The sequence below is a fragment of the Physella acuta genome, unplaced genomic scaffold, assembly GCF_028476545.2.
Source record: "Physella acuta isolate Inbredline_101_S28 unplaced genomic scaffold, ASM2847654v3 ptg000209l, whole genome shotgun sequence".
NCBI classification, from domain to species: domain Eukaryota; kingdom Metazoa; phylum Mollusca; class Gastropoda; family Physidae; genus Physella; species Physella acuta.
In genome coordinates, this window is record NW_026731728.1 from 167,855 (window position 1) to 188,532 (window position 20,678).

A 20,678-nucleotide genomic window follows, 5' to 3' on the forward strand; every position below is an offset into this window, starting at 1 on the left:
GGGGCAGGGATGTGGACTGGCTGTGTGAGGGTGGGGCAGGGGTGTGGACTGGCTGTATGAGGGTGGGGCAGGGGTGTGGACTGTCCATGTGGGGCAGGGGTGTGGACTGGCAATGTGAGGGTGGGGCAGGGGTGTGGACTGGCCGTGTGAGGGTGGGGCAGGGGTGTGGACTGGCCATGTGAGGGTGGGGCAGGGGTGTGGACTGGCCGTGTGAGGGTGGGGCAGGGATGTGGACTGGCTGTGTGAGGGTGGGGCAGGGGTGTGGACACGGGCTTGTGTCAGGTTTGGTGGGGGTGTGGACACGGGCTTGTGTCAGGTTTGGTGGGGGTGTGGACACGGGCTTGTGTCAGGTCAGGTTTGGCGGGGGTGTGGACACGGGCTTGTGTCAGGGCGGGGGTGTGGACACGGGCTTGTGTCAGGTTTGGTGGGGGTGTGGACACGGGCTTGTGTCAGGTTTGGTGGGGGTGTGGACATGGGCTTGTGTCAGGTTTGGTGGGGGTGTGGACACGGGCTTGTGTCAGGTTTGGTGGGGGTGTGGACACGGGCTTGTGTCAGGTCAGGTTTGGCGGGGGTGTGGACACGGGCTTGTGTCAGGGCGGGGGTGTGGACACGGGCTTGTGTCAGGTTTGGTGGGGGTGTGGACACGGGCTTGTGTCAGGTTTGGTGGGGGTGTGGACACGGGCTTGTGTCAGGTCAGGTTTGGCGGGGGTGTGGACACGGGCTTGTGTCAGGGCGGGGGTGTGGACACGGGCTTGTGTCAGGTTTGGTGGGAGTGTGGACACGGGCTTGTGTCAGGTTTGGTGGGGGTGTGGACACGGGCTTGTGTCAGGTTTGGTGGGAGTGTGGACACGGGCTTGTGTCAGGTTTGGTGGGGGTGTGGACACGGGCTTGTGTCAGGTTTGCTGGGGGTGTGGACACGGGCTTGTGTCAGGGCAGGTTTGGCGGGGGTGTGGACACGGGCTTATGTCAGGTTTGCTGGGGGTGTGGACACGGGCTTGTGTCAGGGCGGGGGTGTGGACACGGGCTTGTGTCAGGGCAGGTTTGGCGGGGGTGTGGACACGGGCTTGTGTCAGGTTTGGTGGGAGTGTGGACACGGGCTTGTGTCAGGTCAGGTTTGGTGGGGGTGTGGACACGGGCTTGTGTCAGGTCAGGTTTGGCGGGGGTGTGGACACGGGCTTGTGTCAGGTTTGGTGGGGGTGTGGACACGGGCTTGTGTCAGGTTTGGTGGGGGTGTGGACACGGGCTTGTGTCAGGTTTGGTGGGGGTGTGGACACGGGCTTGTGTCAGGTTTGGTGGGGGTGTGGACACAAGGTCAGTCAGGTGCACATTGTACGTTATCCGGGTTTTTGCCGGAACATGACCTCGACTTGACCTCAAGTACGGCGACACTGTGCTGTGTCCAATCAACTTTTTTAAAGTCGTCGATTGGATCAGGAAAAGCTAGACGTTGAGGTAAAACCGTGCCATTCCTTTTAATGGTAATTCACCCCCCCCCCCCCCCCCCCCCCTTACCATACGACGCGACAATCCCACCAAATGAAAGTGGTTTTCCAAGAACCCCCAAACCTGTGATCGTCCTTGATTTGTGCGCATAGCCGTCAGTCAGCCACGCCCACACAGAACGGCGACAGGTAGAAGACTGTTGTTGATCAGGTGTAGGTACAACCATCACAACTGTGCTGAGTGCTAACGTACAACCATCACTGCAGCTACTGTGCTGGATGCTAAAGTAAGTGCGCGCGTGGGCTTGTATACATTAGTATTGCTTTAATCTATCTATCGAATTTGCACTTTTATTCTGATAAAAAGGATGAAAAATAACTAGTCTGAAATGAGAAATGATTGAAAGATTTTCTATGTAGAAACCACAAAGTGACATCGATCAGATTTTACCACCAAAAATGACGTCATTAACCAGCCTCGTTGTGGTCATGAGTATGCTGGCAGTTCCAGTAACTTCTGGTTAGTCATTTGTTCTTAGAGAATTTTTTTGTCGTGTTAGTACTCGTTGTTCTTGTGGTTAGTTAGCCACTACTCCTCAGTTTAAAATTTTACCTAATCTGACTTACTAACCTTACTTAGCCGCCGAAACCGACTAGGTGCCAGACTAACGTTGAGAATTGCTAAACTGGCTGTGCTTGGAACTAACCAAACTGTCTTAATATAATCTTGTCACATATCATAAATAGATGAACTCCATTTTCTTTAATGACCGACTCGTCCAAAATGGTAACTTTACTTTTTACAAGGCTTTATTTAACTTGCTTCCTCTGTCTGTCGTCAGTCTGCCTTTCGTCAGTCTGTCGTCGTAGATCGAAACGGGCGAGCGAAATTTCGGGCACTTCTAACCAACAGATTCATTTCAAAGTTGGCACGTAGATCAATGAAGACAATGCAAATTTAACTTAATTGGATGACTAATTAATTCCGCGCTATTATACGCGCATTAACATGTTTATTTTGGTGTGCAATAAGTTGTAGCCATGCAACTCTATTGTATTAAAAATTAAAGAAAACTGTAAAAATAAATACAGAAAAAACGTTTTAATAAAAACAAGCTTTTACCTAATAATTTTTGGTGCTGAGACTAAAATAATTACATAATTAGCATGCAATGCGGTAATTAAAACACATATATTTTAAATACTGTCTTATATTTATTTTATACACTGAACGTACTGTTTACTAAATATTATTTGTAATCAAACACAGTTAAGAAGCCGCTCCTAAAAATCCTCTATGTTTACTTCTATCTTTCCGTTTGTGGATAAGCGTGGGGTATTATAGTCGTTCACTATATTGAATCAGGCGCGTCCGCCAGCGCCCCCACAGGGTTCGATTTGGCGCCCTGGGCTATTCTGTGAGCGCTATGGTGCATAATTTCGTTTTAAACAGTACAGTAGACTATTGATAAGAAAGGTTACTATAGTGTTTAACTGAATCGAATCTGGGCGTCCTCCGTTGCCCCTACAGGGTGCTATTTGGCGCTCCGGGCCTTCGCGTGTTCGCTGTGGCGCCTAGTTCGTTTAAGTAAGTGCTAAAGACTATGAATAAGTTGGGGTACTTAAGTCGTTTACTAAGTTAATCAGGCGGTTCCGCCGGTGCCCCTGCATGGTGCGATTTCGCGCCCCGGGCTAGACTGTGAGCTCTTTCCGTTTATGTTTGCATTTGTTATGTGTTATTGTTTGCGTTTATTTGCATTATTTTGAGTTATTGTTTGAATTTAGGTTTGCGTTTGTGTTTTCTTTGGGTTTGTGGTTGGGTTGCGTTTGTGTTTTCGTTTATATTTTTGTTTGTGCTGCGTTTGCGTTTTTTGTTTTGGTTTTGGTTGGTTGTGGTTAGAGTTAATTTGAAAAATAATATATTTCCTAAACCCGGGCAATGCCGGATATATGCTGCTTAATAAACACACAAGTCATGGTCCTTTACAGATAGCTTTTCACAGAGGCTAGTGCAGGGTCTGATAATATAGTGACCTGTTGGTGTCATTAACAGTTTCTTATGTGTATGAACTTTTAATCAGCTCCATAGGGACAGTAGACAGTTCCATATGCACAGTAGACAGCTACATAGGCACAGTAGACAGTTCCATATGCACAGTAGACAGCTACATAGGGACAGTAGACAGTTACATAGGGACAGTAGACAGCTACATAGGGACAGTAGACAGCTCCATAGGGACAGTAGACAGTTACATAGGGACAGTAGACAGCTACATAGGGACAGTAGACAGCTACATAGGGACAGTAGACAGCTACATAGGGACAGTAGACAGTTCCATAGGGACAGTAGACAGCTACATAGGGACAGTAGACAGCTACATAGGGACAGTAGACAGCTACATAGGGACAGTAGACAGTTCCATAGGGACAGTAGACAGCTACATAGGGACAGTAGACAGCTACATAGGGACAGTAGACAGCTACATAGAGAGAATAGCCAATAGGGTAGAAAAAATAAAATGGGCTTTTAAAAACAAGAAAGTTCGCTGTTGCAATTTTCAAACCAAACCAAAAACTGATTGCAATCTTGGCCAGACATCAAAGCATCCTTCGTTTTGATTTAATCTCGTGCGATCGCTAGTACACGCTAGTCAGTCGCCGTGCGATCGTTGTGTTTGTTACGGTTTGTTACGTCTATTGCAGTGGTTCTTTTGTTGGACGTACCGATCCCCACCAGTCTCAAAGGCGCAGTCACCGAACCCCACAATCTCATAGGCGCAGTCACCGAACCCCACCAGTCTCAAAGGCGCAGTCACCGAACCCTTCTTGATACTTCTATCATCCGCACTGTCAAAATCCAATCGTGAATCGTATATTGAGTGTCTTGACCTCCACCGAACCCCTGAGACTGACTCACCGAACACCAGGGGTTCGATCGAACCCAGGTTAAGAATCACTGGTCAACCGTTTTACGTCTGTTTGTTTTACGTTTGTTTGTTTTACGTCTGTTTGTTTTACGTTTGTTTGTTTTACGTTTGTTTGTTTTACGTTTGTTTGTTTTACGTTTGTTTTACGTTTTTGTTTTTAGATTTACGTTTTTTGCTACATCCATCGTCTATGTTAGAGTCGTCTTTATTAGGTTCGTCTTTATTAGGTTCGTCTTTATTAGGTTCGTCTTTATTAGGTTCGTCTTTATTAGGTTCGTCTTTATTAGGTTCGTCTTTATTAGGTTCGTCTTTATTAGGTTCGTCTTTATTAGGTTCGTCTTTATTAGGTTCGTCTTTATTAGGTTCGTCTTTATTAGGTTCGTCTTTATTAGGTTCGTCTTTATTAGGTTCGTCTTTATTAGGTTCGTCTTTATTAGGTTCGTCTTTATTAGGTTCGTCTTTATTAGGTTCGTCTTTATTAGGTTCGTCTTTATTAGGTTCGTCTTTATTAGGTTCGTCTTTATTAGGTTCGTCTTTATTAGGTTCGTCTTTATTAGGTTCGTCTTTATTAGGTTCGTCTTTATTAGGTTCGTCTTTATTAGGTTCGTCTTTATTAGGTTCGTCTTTATTAGGTTCGTCTTTATTAGGTTCGTCTTTATTAGGTTCGTCTTTATTAGGTTCGTCTTTATTAGGTTCGTCTTTATTAGGTTCGTCTTTATTAGGTTCGTCTTTATTAGGTTCGTCTTTATTAGGTTCGTCTTTATTAGGTTCGTCTTTATTAGGTTCGTCTTTATTAGGTTCGTCTTTATTAGGTTCGTCTTTATTAGGTTCGTCTTTATTAGGTTCGTCTTTATTAGGTTCGTCTTTATTAGGTTCGATTTATTAGGTTCGTCTTTATTAGGTTCGTCTTTATTAGGTTCGTCTTTATTAGGTTCGTCTTTATTAGGTTCGTCTTTATTAGGTTCGTCTTTATTAGGTTCGTCTATATTAGGTTCGTCTATATTAGGGTCGTCTATGTTAGGTTCGTATTAAAATTACAGCTATTAATGTGAAACTATTGTCTTATGTTACTTTCGTTATATTTATCACCCCCCCCCCCCCCCCTACACGGATGTGTTGTGTTCATCCCATATGTTGGTATATGTTACGTTCATCCCATATGTTGGTATATGTTACGTTCATCCCATATGTTGGCATATGTTACGTTCATCTTGTCTTTACCCGGTTGTTATGGGGGTGGTGACGAGGGGGGGGGGGGGGGGTGGTACGTTTAAATTCGAGACCGCCCTAGGCAGAGATAGGTATCTGGGGTTTGAGATATCTACGTCACCGCCGGGCCTTTCCCTAAGTGGGAAAACAACTGGTTATTCCTGAGACCGAGGTCAAGGTCACTGTTGATGTCCGGGAGGGTCGTCCTGTATGACGTCACAGTTTCCACCTGTCTACTGGTACACCAAAGGTCACAGTTTCCTTTAGCTGCGGTTCGTTGGTTTGATGTGACGTCACAGATTAGGAGATTCGATAAATGCATGTAGCACAACACTCGACACTAACTATGCATACATTCATGGAAATAAAACTCTAGTAAAAAGCTAGGACTACTCAACAAATCTTGCGCACACTAGATAAATGGCACGATGACGGAGAAATACAACGGGCGCTATGTTGATAGTTGCCCTTTTCTCTTAACCAAAGTCATATAGTATTGACGCTAAATGTAGACTTTGCCACACATATAGTATTGACGCTAAATGTAGACTTTGCCACACATATAGTATTGACGCTAAATGTAGACTTTGCCACACATATAGTATTGACGCTAAATGTAGACTTTGCCACACATATAGTATTGACGCTAAATGTAGACTTTGCCACACATATAGTATTGACGCTAAATGTAGACTTTGCCACACATATAGTATTGACGCTAAATGTAGACTTTGCCACACATATAGTATTGACGCTAAATGTAGACTTTATCACACATATAGTATTGACGCTAAATGTAGACTTTGTCACACATATAGTATTGACGCTAAATGTAGACTTTGTCACACATATAGTATTGACGCTAAATGTAGACTTTGCCACACATATAGTATTGACGCTAAATGTAGACTTTGCCACACATATAGTATTGACGCTAAATGTAGACTTTGCCACACATATAGTATTGACGCTAAATGTAGACTTTGCCACACATATAGTATTGACGCTAAATGTAGACTTTGCCACACATATAGTATTGACGCTAAATGTAGACTTTGCCACACATATAGTATTGACGCTAAATGTAGACTTTGGCACAATATTTTATCAGGTAACTTTGATCTACTCGTAGTTACTGCACATTCATAGAAAATAGAGTTTCTTTCTAGCAACCCTGTCGGGGAGTGCCACCCCCCCCCCCCCCCAAGAACGTTTATGCCCCCTCGAATTAAATAGAATTTATATAGCTAATAGATACTTTTACCAGTGTCCGCCCCCTCCCCAAAAAAATTGAGTCAGCCCCCTATTAAGAAGGGTTCGATGAATGCGATTGTTAAGCTGGTGAGGTTCGGTGCCTCCAAAAAGGTTTCCAACCACTGTGCTAGGGGAGTGGTCCGAGTCTAGTTTTAGGCTGGTTGAAGTAAAAGTAATCAGTAGAGACATTCGTTGGACCTAGTATATCAGTAGAGACATTCGTTGGACCTAGTATATCAGTAGAGACATTCGTTGGACCTAGTATATCAGTAGAGACATTCGTTGGACCTAGTATATCAGTAGAGACATTCGTTGGACCTAGTATATCAGAGCAGTTGAGTTTTAAAACTGATGGACACATACACGCACACATAAACATTACACACATACAAACACACACATACGCAATCATTATTAGACATTTAAGCACACACAAACATTACAACAGTAAGCTTCACACACACAAACATTACAACAGTAAGCTTCACACACACAAGTACACACACACACATTACAACAGTAAGCTTCACACATACAAGTACACACACACACATTACAACAGTAAGCTTCACACACACAAGTACACACACACACATTACAACAGTAAGCTTCACACACACAAGTACACACACACACATTACAACAGTAAGCTTCACACACACAAGTACACACACACACAAGCACACATTCTACGAACACACCACCGACAGTTGAAATGCTCACAAACCTACTTTACACACAACAGACTCAAACTTGAGATCTTGCAATGACCTCCGACCTTTGTTTTTATTGTAGACTGTTCGTCTGGAATACAGAACTGTTTGAACATTTTGATGGACAATGTGGGACAACACGGTGAAGACAGCTCGGCTTTGTGTCAGTGAGTAGCGGCAGTAGGTGGCTTAGACAGGGAGTGGGGGCGGGGGGCTATAACCCCCCCCCATCCCATTGATCAACTAAATGTGTGTGTGTATATATATATATATATATATATATATATATATATATATATATATATATATATATATATATATATATATATATCGTCAAAAAACAAGAAAAAAACACAGGAAAAAGTCACTTACGATTCAAATGCAATGTTAACATTTTAGAAACAAGACTTAAGAGAAGCCAACCAAGCAATAGCCTACGACAAAAAACACACAAAGCACAATAATGCCTGAACTAGATCTAGATACGCAACAAAAGTTGAGGTTGCTCTCTTAATTATCTTAATTATGACAGACACCTGTATGACAGACACCTGTATGACAGAAATCTGTATGACAGACACCTGTATGACAGGCAACTGTATGACAGACACCTGTATGACAGACACCTGTACGACACACACCTGTATGACAGGCACCAGTATGACAGACACCTGTATGACAGACACCTGTATGTGAGACCGATATGACAGACACCTGTATGACAGGCACCTGTATGACAGACACCTGTATGACAGACCAATATGACAGACACTTGTATGACAGACACCTGTATGACAGACACCTGTACGACACACACCTGTATGACAGACACCTGTATGACACACTGATATGACAGACACCTGTATGACAGACACCAATATGACAGACACCTGTATGACAGACACCTGTATGACAGACACCTGTATGACAGACACCTGTATGACAGACACCTGTATGACAGACACATGTATGACAGACACCTGTATGACAGACCAATATGACAGACACTTGTATGACAGACACCTGTATGACAGACACCTGTATGACAGACACCTGTATGTGAGACCGATATGACAGACACCTGTATGACAGGCACCTGTATGACAGACACCTGTATGACAGACACATGTATGACAGACACCTGTATGACAGACCAATATGACAGACACTTGTATGACAGACACCTGTATGACAGACACCTGTACGACACACACCTGTATGACAGACACCTGTATGACAGACACCTGTACGACACACACCTGTATGACAGACACCTGTATGACACACTGATATGACAGACACCTGTATGACAGATACCTGTATGACAGACACCTGTATGACAGACACCTGTATGACAGACACCTGTATGACAGATACCTGTATGACAGACACCTGTATGACAGACACCTGTATGACAGACACCTGTATGACAGGCACCTGTTTGACAGACACCGCTGTATTTGCGTCTGTCACTTTCAACTGACACCTGCTGTTTCCCCAGTGATTTTAACGTGTATGTCAAATGTGTGCTGGACGTCTGTCATCTGACAGAAGCCCAGGCCTCAACTGTAATCAACAAAGCTGAAGAGCAAATGGCTGCCAAAGGTTTAAATTGTAGTAAGTTTGTCTTTCTACCAGAGGTTTATATTGTAGTAAGTTTGTCTTTCTACCAGAGGTTTATATTGTAGTCAGTTTGTCTTTCTACCAGAGGTTTATATTGTAGTCAGTTTGTCTTTCTACCAGAGGTTTATATTGTAGTCAGTTTGTCTTTCTACCAGAGGTTTATATTGTAGTCAGTTTGTCTTTCTACCAGAGGTTTATATTGTAGTCAGTTTGTCTTTCTACCAGAGGTTTATATTGTAGTAAGTTTGTCTTTCTACCAGAGGTTTATATTGTAGTCAGTTTGTCTTTCTACCAGAGGTTTATATTGTAGTAAGTTTGTCTTTCTACCAGAGGTTTATATTGTAGTAAGTTTGTCTTTCTACCAGAGGTTTATATTGTAGTCAGTTTGTCTTTCTACCAGAGGTTTATATTGTAGTAAGTTTGTCTTTCTACCAGAGGTTTATATTGTAGTCAGTTTGTCTTTCTACCAGAGGTTTATATTGTAGTCTGTCTTGCTACCAGAGGTTTATATTGTAGTAAGTTTGTCTTTCTACCAGAGGTTTATATTGTAGTCAGTTTGTCTTTCTACCAGAGGTTTATATTGTAGTAAGTTTGTCTTTCTACCAGAGGTTTATATTGTAGTAAGTTTGTCTTTCTACCAGAGGTTTATATTGTAGTAAGTTTGTCTTTCTACCAGAGGTTTATATTGTAGTCTGTCTTGCTACCAGAGGTTTATATTGTAGTAAGTTTGTCTTTCTACCAGAGGTTTATATTGTAGTCAGTTTGTCTTTCTACCAGAGGTTTATATTGTAGTAAGTTTGTCTTTCTACCAGAGGTTTATATAATAGTAAGTTTGTCTTTCTACCAGAGGTTTATATTGTAGTAAGTTTGTCTTTCTACCAGAGGTTTATATTGTAGTAAGTTTGTCTTTCTACCAGAGGTTTATATTGTAGTCAGTTTGTCTTTCTACCAGAGGTTTATATTGTAGTCAGTTTGTCTTTCTACCAGAGGTTTATATTGTAGTCTGTCTTGCTACCAGAGGTTTATATTGTAGTAAGTTTGTCTTTCTACCAGAGGTTTATATTGTAGTCAGTTTGTCTTTCTACTAGAGGTTTGCTATATATTATTTTTGTCTATAGGTTAACAACTTTTAATATGAATGTGTTACATTGTTTTATTTTTTATTTATTAAATTTCAAACTAATTAACCCAACTAAGAATGAAAGTAATACATTAATTAGAATGAAACTAATTAACCCAAATAAGAATGAAAGTAATCAATCAATTAGAACGTCATGAAACTAATTAAGTAAATTTTATTTTCAGAAGTAGACCTGTCAAAGTTAAATACAAGTAAGTTTTCTATATCATGCTATATCATCATTTGCTATATCATGCTATATCATCATTTGCTATATCATTTTTGCTATATCATGCTATATCATCATTTGCTATATCATTATTTGCTATATCATCATTTGCTATATCATCATTTGCTCGGATTTTAAGAACTTTTAGATTTTCTGAACTATCTCGAAAACGAACGCTTTTTCCACAAACCCACCTTCAATAACAGATCTACATCCATAGCCCGATGGACTGGAAGAGCTATCCCAATACTTACAGATATTTAAGAATATTCGAGAAAGTTTATGGAAGCCCATTCATGCTTTATTAAAGTACACTACCGCCTTGATTCTTTATAACTACAATGCAACTTATACTGATGCCATGAAACTTTGGGAAGTTGTTAACAACACTCCTAGAGAGGCTTCAGCGGGGAAAAATATTTTCAGTTTTGCACGGGCTGCGCCCCGGTGGGTACGATATGACGGTCTGTACTTTCTCGTGAGCGCCATGGCGACTACGTTAGTTTTAAACAGTGCATTAGATGAGGTATTATTTACAGTTCGCTGGGCTGTATTGTAGGTAAACCCGTGCCCCGATAAATATGATCAAAGCGCAGGCATTGTTTTCATTTAAATTACTCAGTTTAAGAAAACAAGGTCACGCGTCTAAGAACACAGAATTGGTAACACATTGATGAAACCCCCCTAATATATTTCGTCAGACTTTCTTCTAGCCCTGCGGTAACGCGCGGGGACGAAAACTCTAGTATATATATGCTAGTATATATATACTAGTACTAGCTGCATCCCGTGCTCCGCCACGGTAAATCTTTTTTAAATGTACCAACTTGGGAACAGAACAAAACTAAACACAACACAAACGAACGCAAAAAAACAAACAAACGAAAAAACAAACATAACACTCATAACATAAACACAATTTAAATGCAATCATAAAGGCATATTGCTCACAGTCTAGCCCGTAGCGCCAAATCGCGCCCTTTCCGAGCGCCGCCGAACGCGTCTGACACAGTGAATGACTATAAAACAGAGGCGTAGCGACCCTTTCCAGCGCCCGGGGAAAAACTTTCGATTTGACTTCCCCCCCCCCCCTCAAACTTTCGATTTGCACCCCCTCTCCTCAAAATTTCAATTTCCACCGCACCCCCTTAAACTTTCGATTTTCACCCTTCCCCCCCCCCCCCCCCCCCCCGTTCAGACTTTCCATTTGCACAACTTTTGATTTGAAATTCCCCCCGCTCAAACTGTTGATTTGCACCCCCCTCAAACTTTCGATTTACACCCTCCCACCGCCCTCAAACTTTCGATTTCCACCAACCCCCCGCAATTTTTTTCCAACCCACTTTGGCGCCCCCTTAGGTCGGCAACCGGGGACATATGTCCCCCCCCCCCCCTCTCTACGCCTCTCCTATAAAAGCCCCAGCAGTATTTAAAATATCCGTGTTTTTCCTACCATATTATATCACTTTATCAATTCACGCATTTTTCCCCAGTACTTTAAATTTTAAAAATTTACAATAGAGTTTCATAACTAAAACCATTGCGCACCCAATGAACGTGATGACGCGTCTATAATAGTGCTGAATAGTTGATTAAAAATTATAAGTAAACATTACATTCAGTGAATAAAATAAATAAAAGATAGCCTTTTATCAATCAATGCTAATTATAATATTCCAACAATAATGTACTCTTACACGTCTGCATAATTTGCATTCACAATTAGCTAATTATATTATTCCAGCAATTATTCCGTCTTGCAGATTCTGCATTCACATTTTTAGCGTGAGTTCAATTTATTTTTAAAATACCTCCCTTGGCAAAATTACTAAACAGTTAAATTAGATTTTTCTAACCTACAGTTATTATGTTATTAAAATATATCCACTTTTTCTAGGAATATTAACGAAAACAATATTTGACATTGATCCTTTTAATATGTTTTAGCAATGTGCGTGTATTTAATATTCTCTTTACGTTATGCAAAATTGTACAAACAGTGGAAATTATAAAATAGCTCTATGTCGTTATATAAACAAACCCAACTCTTTTACTTATAATAAGACACTGCTGTGCACTGAAAAGCACAGCATGGTGCGATGTTTACTTTTATAGTTCCAAAATCTATAGCGATGACAGAAGGAAGGACTGACACACTACTTGCCCGCTTATATTATAGACTAGCTGCATCCCGTGCTCCGCCACGGTAAATCTTTTTTAAATGTACCAACTTGGGAACAGAACAAAACTAAACACAACACAAACGAACGCAAAAAAAAAACAACGAAAAAACAAACACAACACTCATAACATAAACACAATTTAAATGCAATCATAAAGGCAAATTGCTCACAGTCTAGCCCGTAGCGCCAAATCGCGCCCTTTCCGGTGATTTGCAACCCCCTCAAACTTTCGATTTGCACCCCTTCCACCCCCCCCCCCCGCCCTAAAACTTTCGATTTCCACCACCACCCCCCCTCGCAAATTTTTTCCAACCCACTTTGGCGCCCCTTAAGGTCGGCACCCGGGGACATATGCCCCCCCTCGCTTCGCCTCTCCTATAAAACCCGAAAGATAGAATAATAATTAGAAAACAGTATAAATAATAGGCAGTATTTAAAATACCGTGTTTTACCTACACTATTTCACTTTATCCACTCACGCATTTTTTTTTTCCAGTACTTTAAATTTTAAAAATTTACAAAAGAGTTTCATAACTAAAACCATTGCGCACCTAATGAACGTGATGACGCGTCTATAATAGTGCTGAATAGTTGATTAAAAATTATAAGTAATAAACAGTATGGCCTACATTCAGTGAATAAAATAAATAAAAGATTGCCTTTTATCAATCCATGCTAATTATAATTTTCTAACAATAATTTCCTCTTACACATCCGAATAAATTGCATTCACATTTTGCTAATTATATTATTGCAACACTAATTCCTTCTATGACGAACGTATATTTGCATTCACATTTTTTATTAGCGTGAGTTTAATGTATTTTTAAATTACCTCCTTTGTCAAAATTAGAAAAAAAGCGTTAAATTAATTTGATTTTTCTACCGTACTGTTATTATGTTATTAAAATGTATCCACTTTTTCTAGGAATATTAACGAAAACTATATTTAACATTGATCCTTTTAATATGTTTTAGCAATGTGCGTGTATTTAATATTTTCTTTACGTTATGCAAAATTGTACAAACAGTGGAAATTATAAAATAGCTCTATGCCACTATATAAACAAACCCTACTCTTCACTGTGCACCGAAAAGCACTGCGTGGTGCGAATGTTTACATTTATGGTTCTAAAAGCTATAGCGATGACAGAAGGAAGGACTGACACACGCTCAGCCCGCTTACATTATAGATTTATATACTGGTATATATATATGTATATATATATATATATATATATATATATATATATATTATATATATATATATATATATATATATATATATATATATATATATATATATATATATATATATATATATATATATATATATATATATATATATATATACCTCGACCCACAGGTGACATCCAAACGACGGCGGCACCTCACACACCAACTAGTAAGTTGTATTTGTGAATTCCGTTTTATTTCATTTGTCCTCTGTACATGTCATATGTCATTTATCATGTGTATATGTCATTTATCATGTGTACGTGTCATCTGTCTAGCGTGTACCGATGCTGCCATGGTGTGCACCAAGACCTACATCAACAATGTCTTCCTACAAGCAAGTTCCAGCACATTCCAGATCTGTCCGTAAGTCACGGCGTCACTCAAATGTCATTTCAATATCTGATCAAGCGTGACAACAAATCTCATGAAATGTGACAACAAATCTCATGAAATGTGACAACAAATCTCATAAAATGTGACAACAAATCTCATGAAATGTGACAACAAATCTCATGAAATGTGACAATAAATCTCATGAAATGTGACAACAAATCTCATGAAATGTGACAATAAATCTCATGAAATGTGACAACAAATCTCATTAAATGTGACAACAAATCTCATGAAATGTGACAACAAATCTCATGAAATGTGACAACAAATCTCATGAAATGTGACAACAAATCTCATGAAATGTGACAACAAATCTCATGAAATGTGACAACAAATCTCATTAAATGTGACAACAAATCTCATGAAATGTGACAACAAATCTCATGAAATGTGACAACAAATCTCATGAAATGTGACAACAAATCTCATGAAATGTGACAACAAATCTCATGAAATGTGACAAGAAATCTCATCTTTGTTTCAGCTTGGTCAACCAGTACGTGCACTGCCTGGTGTACTCACCATGTGACCTGAGCAGCATCAAAGACATGGTCAGTTTTACACCACGGGTACCACGTGACATTTACCACCAGATCTTGTCAGGTCATTTGGTTGTCAGGTCATTTGGTTGTCAGGTCATTTGGTTGTCAGGTCATTTGGTTGTCAGGTCATTTGGTTGTCAGGTCATTTGGTTGTCGGGTCATTTGGTTGTCGGGTCATTTGGTTGTCGGGTCATTTGGTTGTCGGGTCATTTGGTTGTCGGGTCATTTGGTTGTCGGGTCATTTGGTTGTCGGGTCATTTGGTTGTCAGGTCATTAGGTTGTCAGGTCATTTGGTTGTCAGGTCATTTGGTTGTCGGGTCATTTGGTTGTCATTTGGTTAACATTTGAATGTTATGTTTACATTCTTGTTACAGCTGAAAGTAAAGGTTGAGGCCGAACTTTCAAAGCAAGGAATTTACTGCGGTATGTTTGATATGGTGTGGTGTGTTGATGTGACCTGTTGATTTGCTGTGTTTATTTTTTTTTGGTGTGTCGATGAGTGTGTTGATGTGGTGTGTTGATGTGGTACGTTGTTGTAGTGTGTTGTTGTGGTGTGTTAATGTGGTACGTTGTTGTAGTGTGTTGGTGTGGTGTGTTGGTGTGGTGTGTTGTTGTGGTGTGTTGATGTGGTACGTTGTTGTAGTGTGTTGTGGTGTGTCGATGTAGTGTGTTGATGTGGTACGTTGTTGTGGTGTGTTGATGTGGTACGTTGTTGTAGTGTGTTGGTGTGGTGTGTTGTTGTGATGTGTTGTTTTGGTGTGTCGATGTAGTGTGTTGATGTGGTGTGTTGATGTGGTACGTTGTTGTGGTGTGTTGATGTGGTACGTTGTTGTGGTACGTTGTTGTGGTGTGTTGATGTGGTACGTTGATGTGGTGTGTTGTTGTGGTGTGTTGATGTGGTGTGTTGGTGTAGTGTGTTGTTGTGGTGTGTTGATGTAGTGTGTTGATGTGGTGTGTTGATGTGGTACGTTGTTGTGGTGTATTGGTGTGGTGTGTTGATGTGGTGTGGTGTGTTGATGTGGTACGTTCTTGTGGTGTGTTGTTGTGGTGTGGTGTGTTGATGTGGTGTGTTGATGCGGTGTGTTGATGTGGTGTGTTGTTGTGGTGTGTCGATGTAGTGTGTTGATGTGGTGTGTTGTTGTGGTGTGTTGATGTGGTGTGTTGGTGTGGTGTGTTGATGTGGTGTGTTGATGTGGTACGTTCTTGTGGTACGTTGGTGTGGTGTGTTGATGTGGTGTGTTGATGCGGTACGTTGTTGTGGTGTGTTGTTGTGGTGTGTTGATGTGGTACGTTGTTGTGGTGTGTTGGTGTGGTGTGTTGATGGGGTGTGTTGTTGTGGTGTGTTGATGCGGAGTGTTGGTGTTGTGTGTTGATGTGGTGTGTTGTTGTGGTGTGTCGATGTAGTGTGTTGATGTAGTGTGTTGGTGTGTTGTGTTGATGTGGTGTGTTGATGTGGTACGTTGTTGTGGTGTGTTGGTGTGGAGTGTTGGTGTTGTGTGTTTGACTGTTTATCTTTTCTTTCCTCAGACATTAAGGACCCCCTGTATGGCCGTACGTAGTTTATTTTGACCCACTATATTTACTTTAGTAACGGGTTACTTGAAAGTCATCAGTTCTACCCTATTGAATTGTAATGTAATGTCAGTGGTAAAGAAACTAGGACTCATACTATCTCTTTAAGAGTTTTATATATAGGTTAAGGTCAAGGCCCAAAGTCGGCTCAAGCAACCACTGGCCGGTCATTTTTCGCCCATCACCTTTGATTGACCGGCCTCAACCCGAAATATTTAAACATTTTGGACAATTAGAAGATAATGAGCAGATGAACTATTGATTCAATGATTCATTAAATCAAATGAGAAAAAGTTTCAAACAATTTTTTTGTATCACATTTCAACTTATCACTTGTGACAAGATGAACTATTATGTTGGTTTAAATTTGAATGTGAGCTAAGCTTTCCGTGTACGCTAACCTCCCCATGTCTAACCTCCCCAAGTTTAACCTCCCCGTGTGCCCTAACCTCCCTAGAATATTTCAAGTACACTTTGCAAATAAAAAGCATCCCTAGTCCATAAATACTCCCTCACACATACTCATGCAAAAACTCACACATGTACTCATACACACAAATTCACACACATCCTCATATACACACACACTCAAACGTATAAACTCAAACACACAAATGCATATACTCAAACTTATACACACGCCAACAAACAGTCATACGTACACACATGCACACACACACATCTAAACACATTCCGGGTAGTGCGCGCATTGGCCGGCCACTATTCGAAAAATGCTGTCAATTTTAAAACAATGCGAGCTTTGTCCGCACTTCGGGCTTTGACCCTAATACATACATATATTTGTATATATGTATGTATGAATATATATATACATACTTTTATATATATATATATATAATATGTATATATAGGCCCTAAATTATATATATATATATATATATATATATATTCATATGTATGTACATAAATACATATATATATATTATATCTTATATACTTTTATATATATATATATATATATATATATATATATATATATATATATATATATATATATATATATATATATGCGTATATATTTATATATGTATGTGACTAACACGACCCAAAATAAACCCCCAGGTGAAATAACAACAACGGAGCCATCCTATACACCAAAAAGTAAGTTGTAAATTTTGCCTCATCTGATCTTCTCTTTTAATCAATAAATAACCCGCCCATTTGATAATCCAACTAATCCCTTAATGATCTTTCAATTGATTTAGGTTTGTACCCTGATCGTTCATTCGGTGATCACCAGTACTATAAAGACAGCCAATGGGGCCGTAAGTGCTAATTTTTTCTTACAACGTTGCAGTATTGTTCTAAAGCCGACCCGCTTCAGCATACGCCGCTATTTAGTTGTTTTATTTTCTACTTATCAGTAATTTATTTTTTTTTTAATTCGACACTACCAATGCTGCGATTGAAAATATTTGCTTTACAACACTATCAGTATCAGTAGCTCGTGAAGGACGATTATCCCCCCTCCCGTGAACTCCGCCTTGTTAGTTACCTCCCCTTAGTTTCAAATCGCTTAAAAATTAAAATGTTTCTGCCCCTAATAGCCATCACTAATTCGACCCGGCTCTACGATTGTAAACATTCGGCGTGAACCACACTGGAGAGCGGGAGAAGGGGCGGAATATGGTTAAATAGTCTTCGTGTGTCGTTGTGTCCACGAACAGATTTGTTTATAGAGAGAGTACCATACCGCGCGTTGCTGCGATCTCAGAAAAATTAATCAACATTAAAAAACAAATCATAACGACTTATTGAATGCCCAAGTTGCCTTAAATAATTCACCTAAATTCCGATGATTTGAAGCCATTTATTCATATTATTTTATTTTGGTCGTCCGTCTCATTCATTTCCTGCTCGAAGTGGAAGATCTGCCAGAATTGGAAGATCAGTCAGAATTGGAAGATCTGTCAGAATTGGAAGATCTGTCAGAATTGGTAGATCTGTCAGAATTGGAAGATCTGTCAGAATTGGAAGATCTGTCAGAATTGAAACATTATAATAGGGCTAGAACCCAATAGAAATAAAATTTAAAAAAGGTATCGTTAGAGCTATAGCCAAAACATAATATTGCATAATAAAGAGTTACATTTTTAAACCGCCAACTCTAGTATTGTCTCTTGTATCTAATTGGACGCCATGTTTACTTGATGAGAACAATTTCTTTTCATGTTGAAAAAAAGCATTACTCTTCCGGTTGCATAATTATATATGCGTTTTTAGTTTGGAATGTCTTTTTATTTTTATTGTCGTCTATAAATGAAGTGTAGTTTATACACTCAGTATATCCAAGATATTTTTCTCAACAAAAATACTTATGGTTAAGTGTTACATATATAGTTGAAGATACTGATCTCATAGCCTCGGGAAATTGACAGACAGACCAGCCAATTAAACATCAAACAATATTATTGATAGACAGTGAGAGGGATCGAGAAAGATATATTAATTAACCTAGCCACTATTGACTGGTGAACTAATTAATTAACTAAGCCACTATTGACTGACGAACTTATTACTTAACCTAGCCACTATTGACTGATGAACTAATTAATTATCCTAATTGACTGATGAACTAATTAATTAACCTAATTGACTGATGAACTAATTAATTAATCTAATTGACTGATGAACTAATTAATTAACCTAATTGACTGATGAACTAATTAATTAACCTAATTGACTGATGAACTAATTAATTAACCTAATTGACTGATGAACTAATTAATTAACCTAATCGACTGATGAACTAATTAATTAACCTAATTGACTGATGAACTAATTAATTAACCTAGTTGACTGATGAACGAATTAATTAACCTAATTGACTGATGAACTAATTAATTAACCTAATTGACTGATGAACTAATTAATTAACCTAATTGACTGATGAACTAATTAATTAACCTAATTGACTGATGAACTAATTAATTAACCTAATTGACTGATGAACTAATTAATTAACCTAATTGACGGATGAACTAATTAATTAACCTAATTGACTGATGAACTAATTAATTAACCTAATTGACTGATGAACGAATTAATTAACCTAATTGACTGATGAACTAATTAATTAACCTAATCGACTGATGAACTAATTAATTAACCTAATTGACTGATGAACGAATTAATTAACCTAGTTGACTGATGAACGAATTAATTAACCTAATTGACTGATGAACTAATTAATTAACCTAATTGACTGATGAACTAATTAATTAACCTAGTTGATTGATGAACGAATTAATTAACCTAATTGTCTGATGAACTAATTAATTAACCTAATTGTCTGATGAACGAATTAATTAACCTAATTGTCTGATGAACTAATTAATTAACCTAATTGTCTGATGAACGAATTAATTAACCTAATTAACTGATGAACTAATTAATTAACCTAATTGAGTGATGAACTAATTAATTAACCTAATTAACTGATGAACTAATTAATTAACCTAATTAACTGATGAACTAATTAATTAACCTAATTGAGTGATGAACTTATTGTTTTCAGGAAATTCCGCTCCGTCCTGGAAGTCCCAGCTGACTTTTGTGTTCACGCTGATATTGACCTTGACCTTGGTTTGATATTGACCTTCACCTTGGTGTGACCTAGTTTTTAAACTATCTTCCTGTCCAATGACATCTCATTAAAGCTTTGGTTTTTTTTTTTAGATTAAATTTTTTGAACTTCTGGCCTGAATTGTGTTGAGTGATTTTTTTATTGGATTCTCCAATCATCATTTGTCGACGTCATTAAAGTACCGCTGCCTTGATTCATATATACGCCTCATAGAGCAGAATTAATCAGCATATTCTAGCAGTCGACATACTCCTGACCATAACAACTGTGGTGGTCGAGCTGGAATGGATTAATTTCAATTGGGCTAATTACTTTAACTTTAAGGCTCGAACAAGATAACGAAACTAATTTGTATTTCGGAGAAGCTTACCACTATATATATATAACATGTTTATATAAATATATTTATTTTATCTATGTGTGTATATACGTATGACGATATGTATATATAATATACATAATATATTTATTATATATATACAAATGTGTGTATATATATACATATATATTTGTATACGTATGACGATATGTACATATAATTATATATTTATTTATATATGTTTGTGTATACTTATAACTTTATGAAAGCGAAAGTCCACCTGAATGCCGCAATATTTGGACTTGT

At 39.0% G+C, this 20,678-nt stretch overlaps 1 protein-coding gene across 2 annotated transcripts; it reads left to right on the forward strand.

Annotated features, from left to right (window-relative positions):
- The first annotated feature begins 1,597 nt into the window (after positions 1-1,597).
- Positions 1,598-20,169, forward strand: LOC131937415 (uncharacterized). 2 transcript variants are annotated; one of them, XM_059294815.1, is made up of 13 exons: positions 1,598-1,729; positions 1,863-1,962; positions 7,628-7,712; positions 9,047-9,162; positions 10,474-10,500; positions 14,067-14,105; positions 14,215-14,302; positions 14,817-14,883; positions 15,249-15,297; positions 16,402-16,425; positions 17,530-17,568; positions 17,673-17,732; positions 19,985-20,169. In XM_059294815.1, the coding sequence occupies exons 2-13, from the start codon at positions 1,902-1,904 to the stop codon at positions 20,056-20,058; spliced, it is 729 nt and encodes a 242-aa protein (XP_059150798.1). In that variant the 5' UTR covers positions 1,598-1,729; positions 1,863-1,901; the 3' UTR covers positions 20,059-20,169. The 2 variants fall into 2 exon arrangements, with proteins under 2 accessions (XP_059150798.1, XP_059150799.1); XM_059294816.1 differs by lacking the exons at positions 17,530-17,568; positions 17,673-17,732.
- Positions 20,170-20,678: the final 509 nt, after the last annotated feature.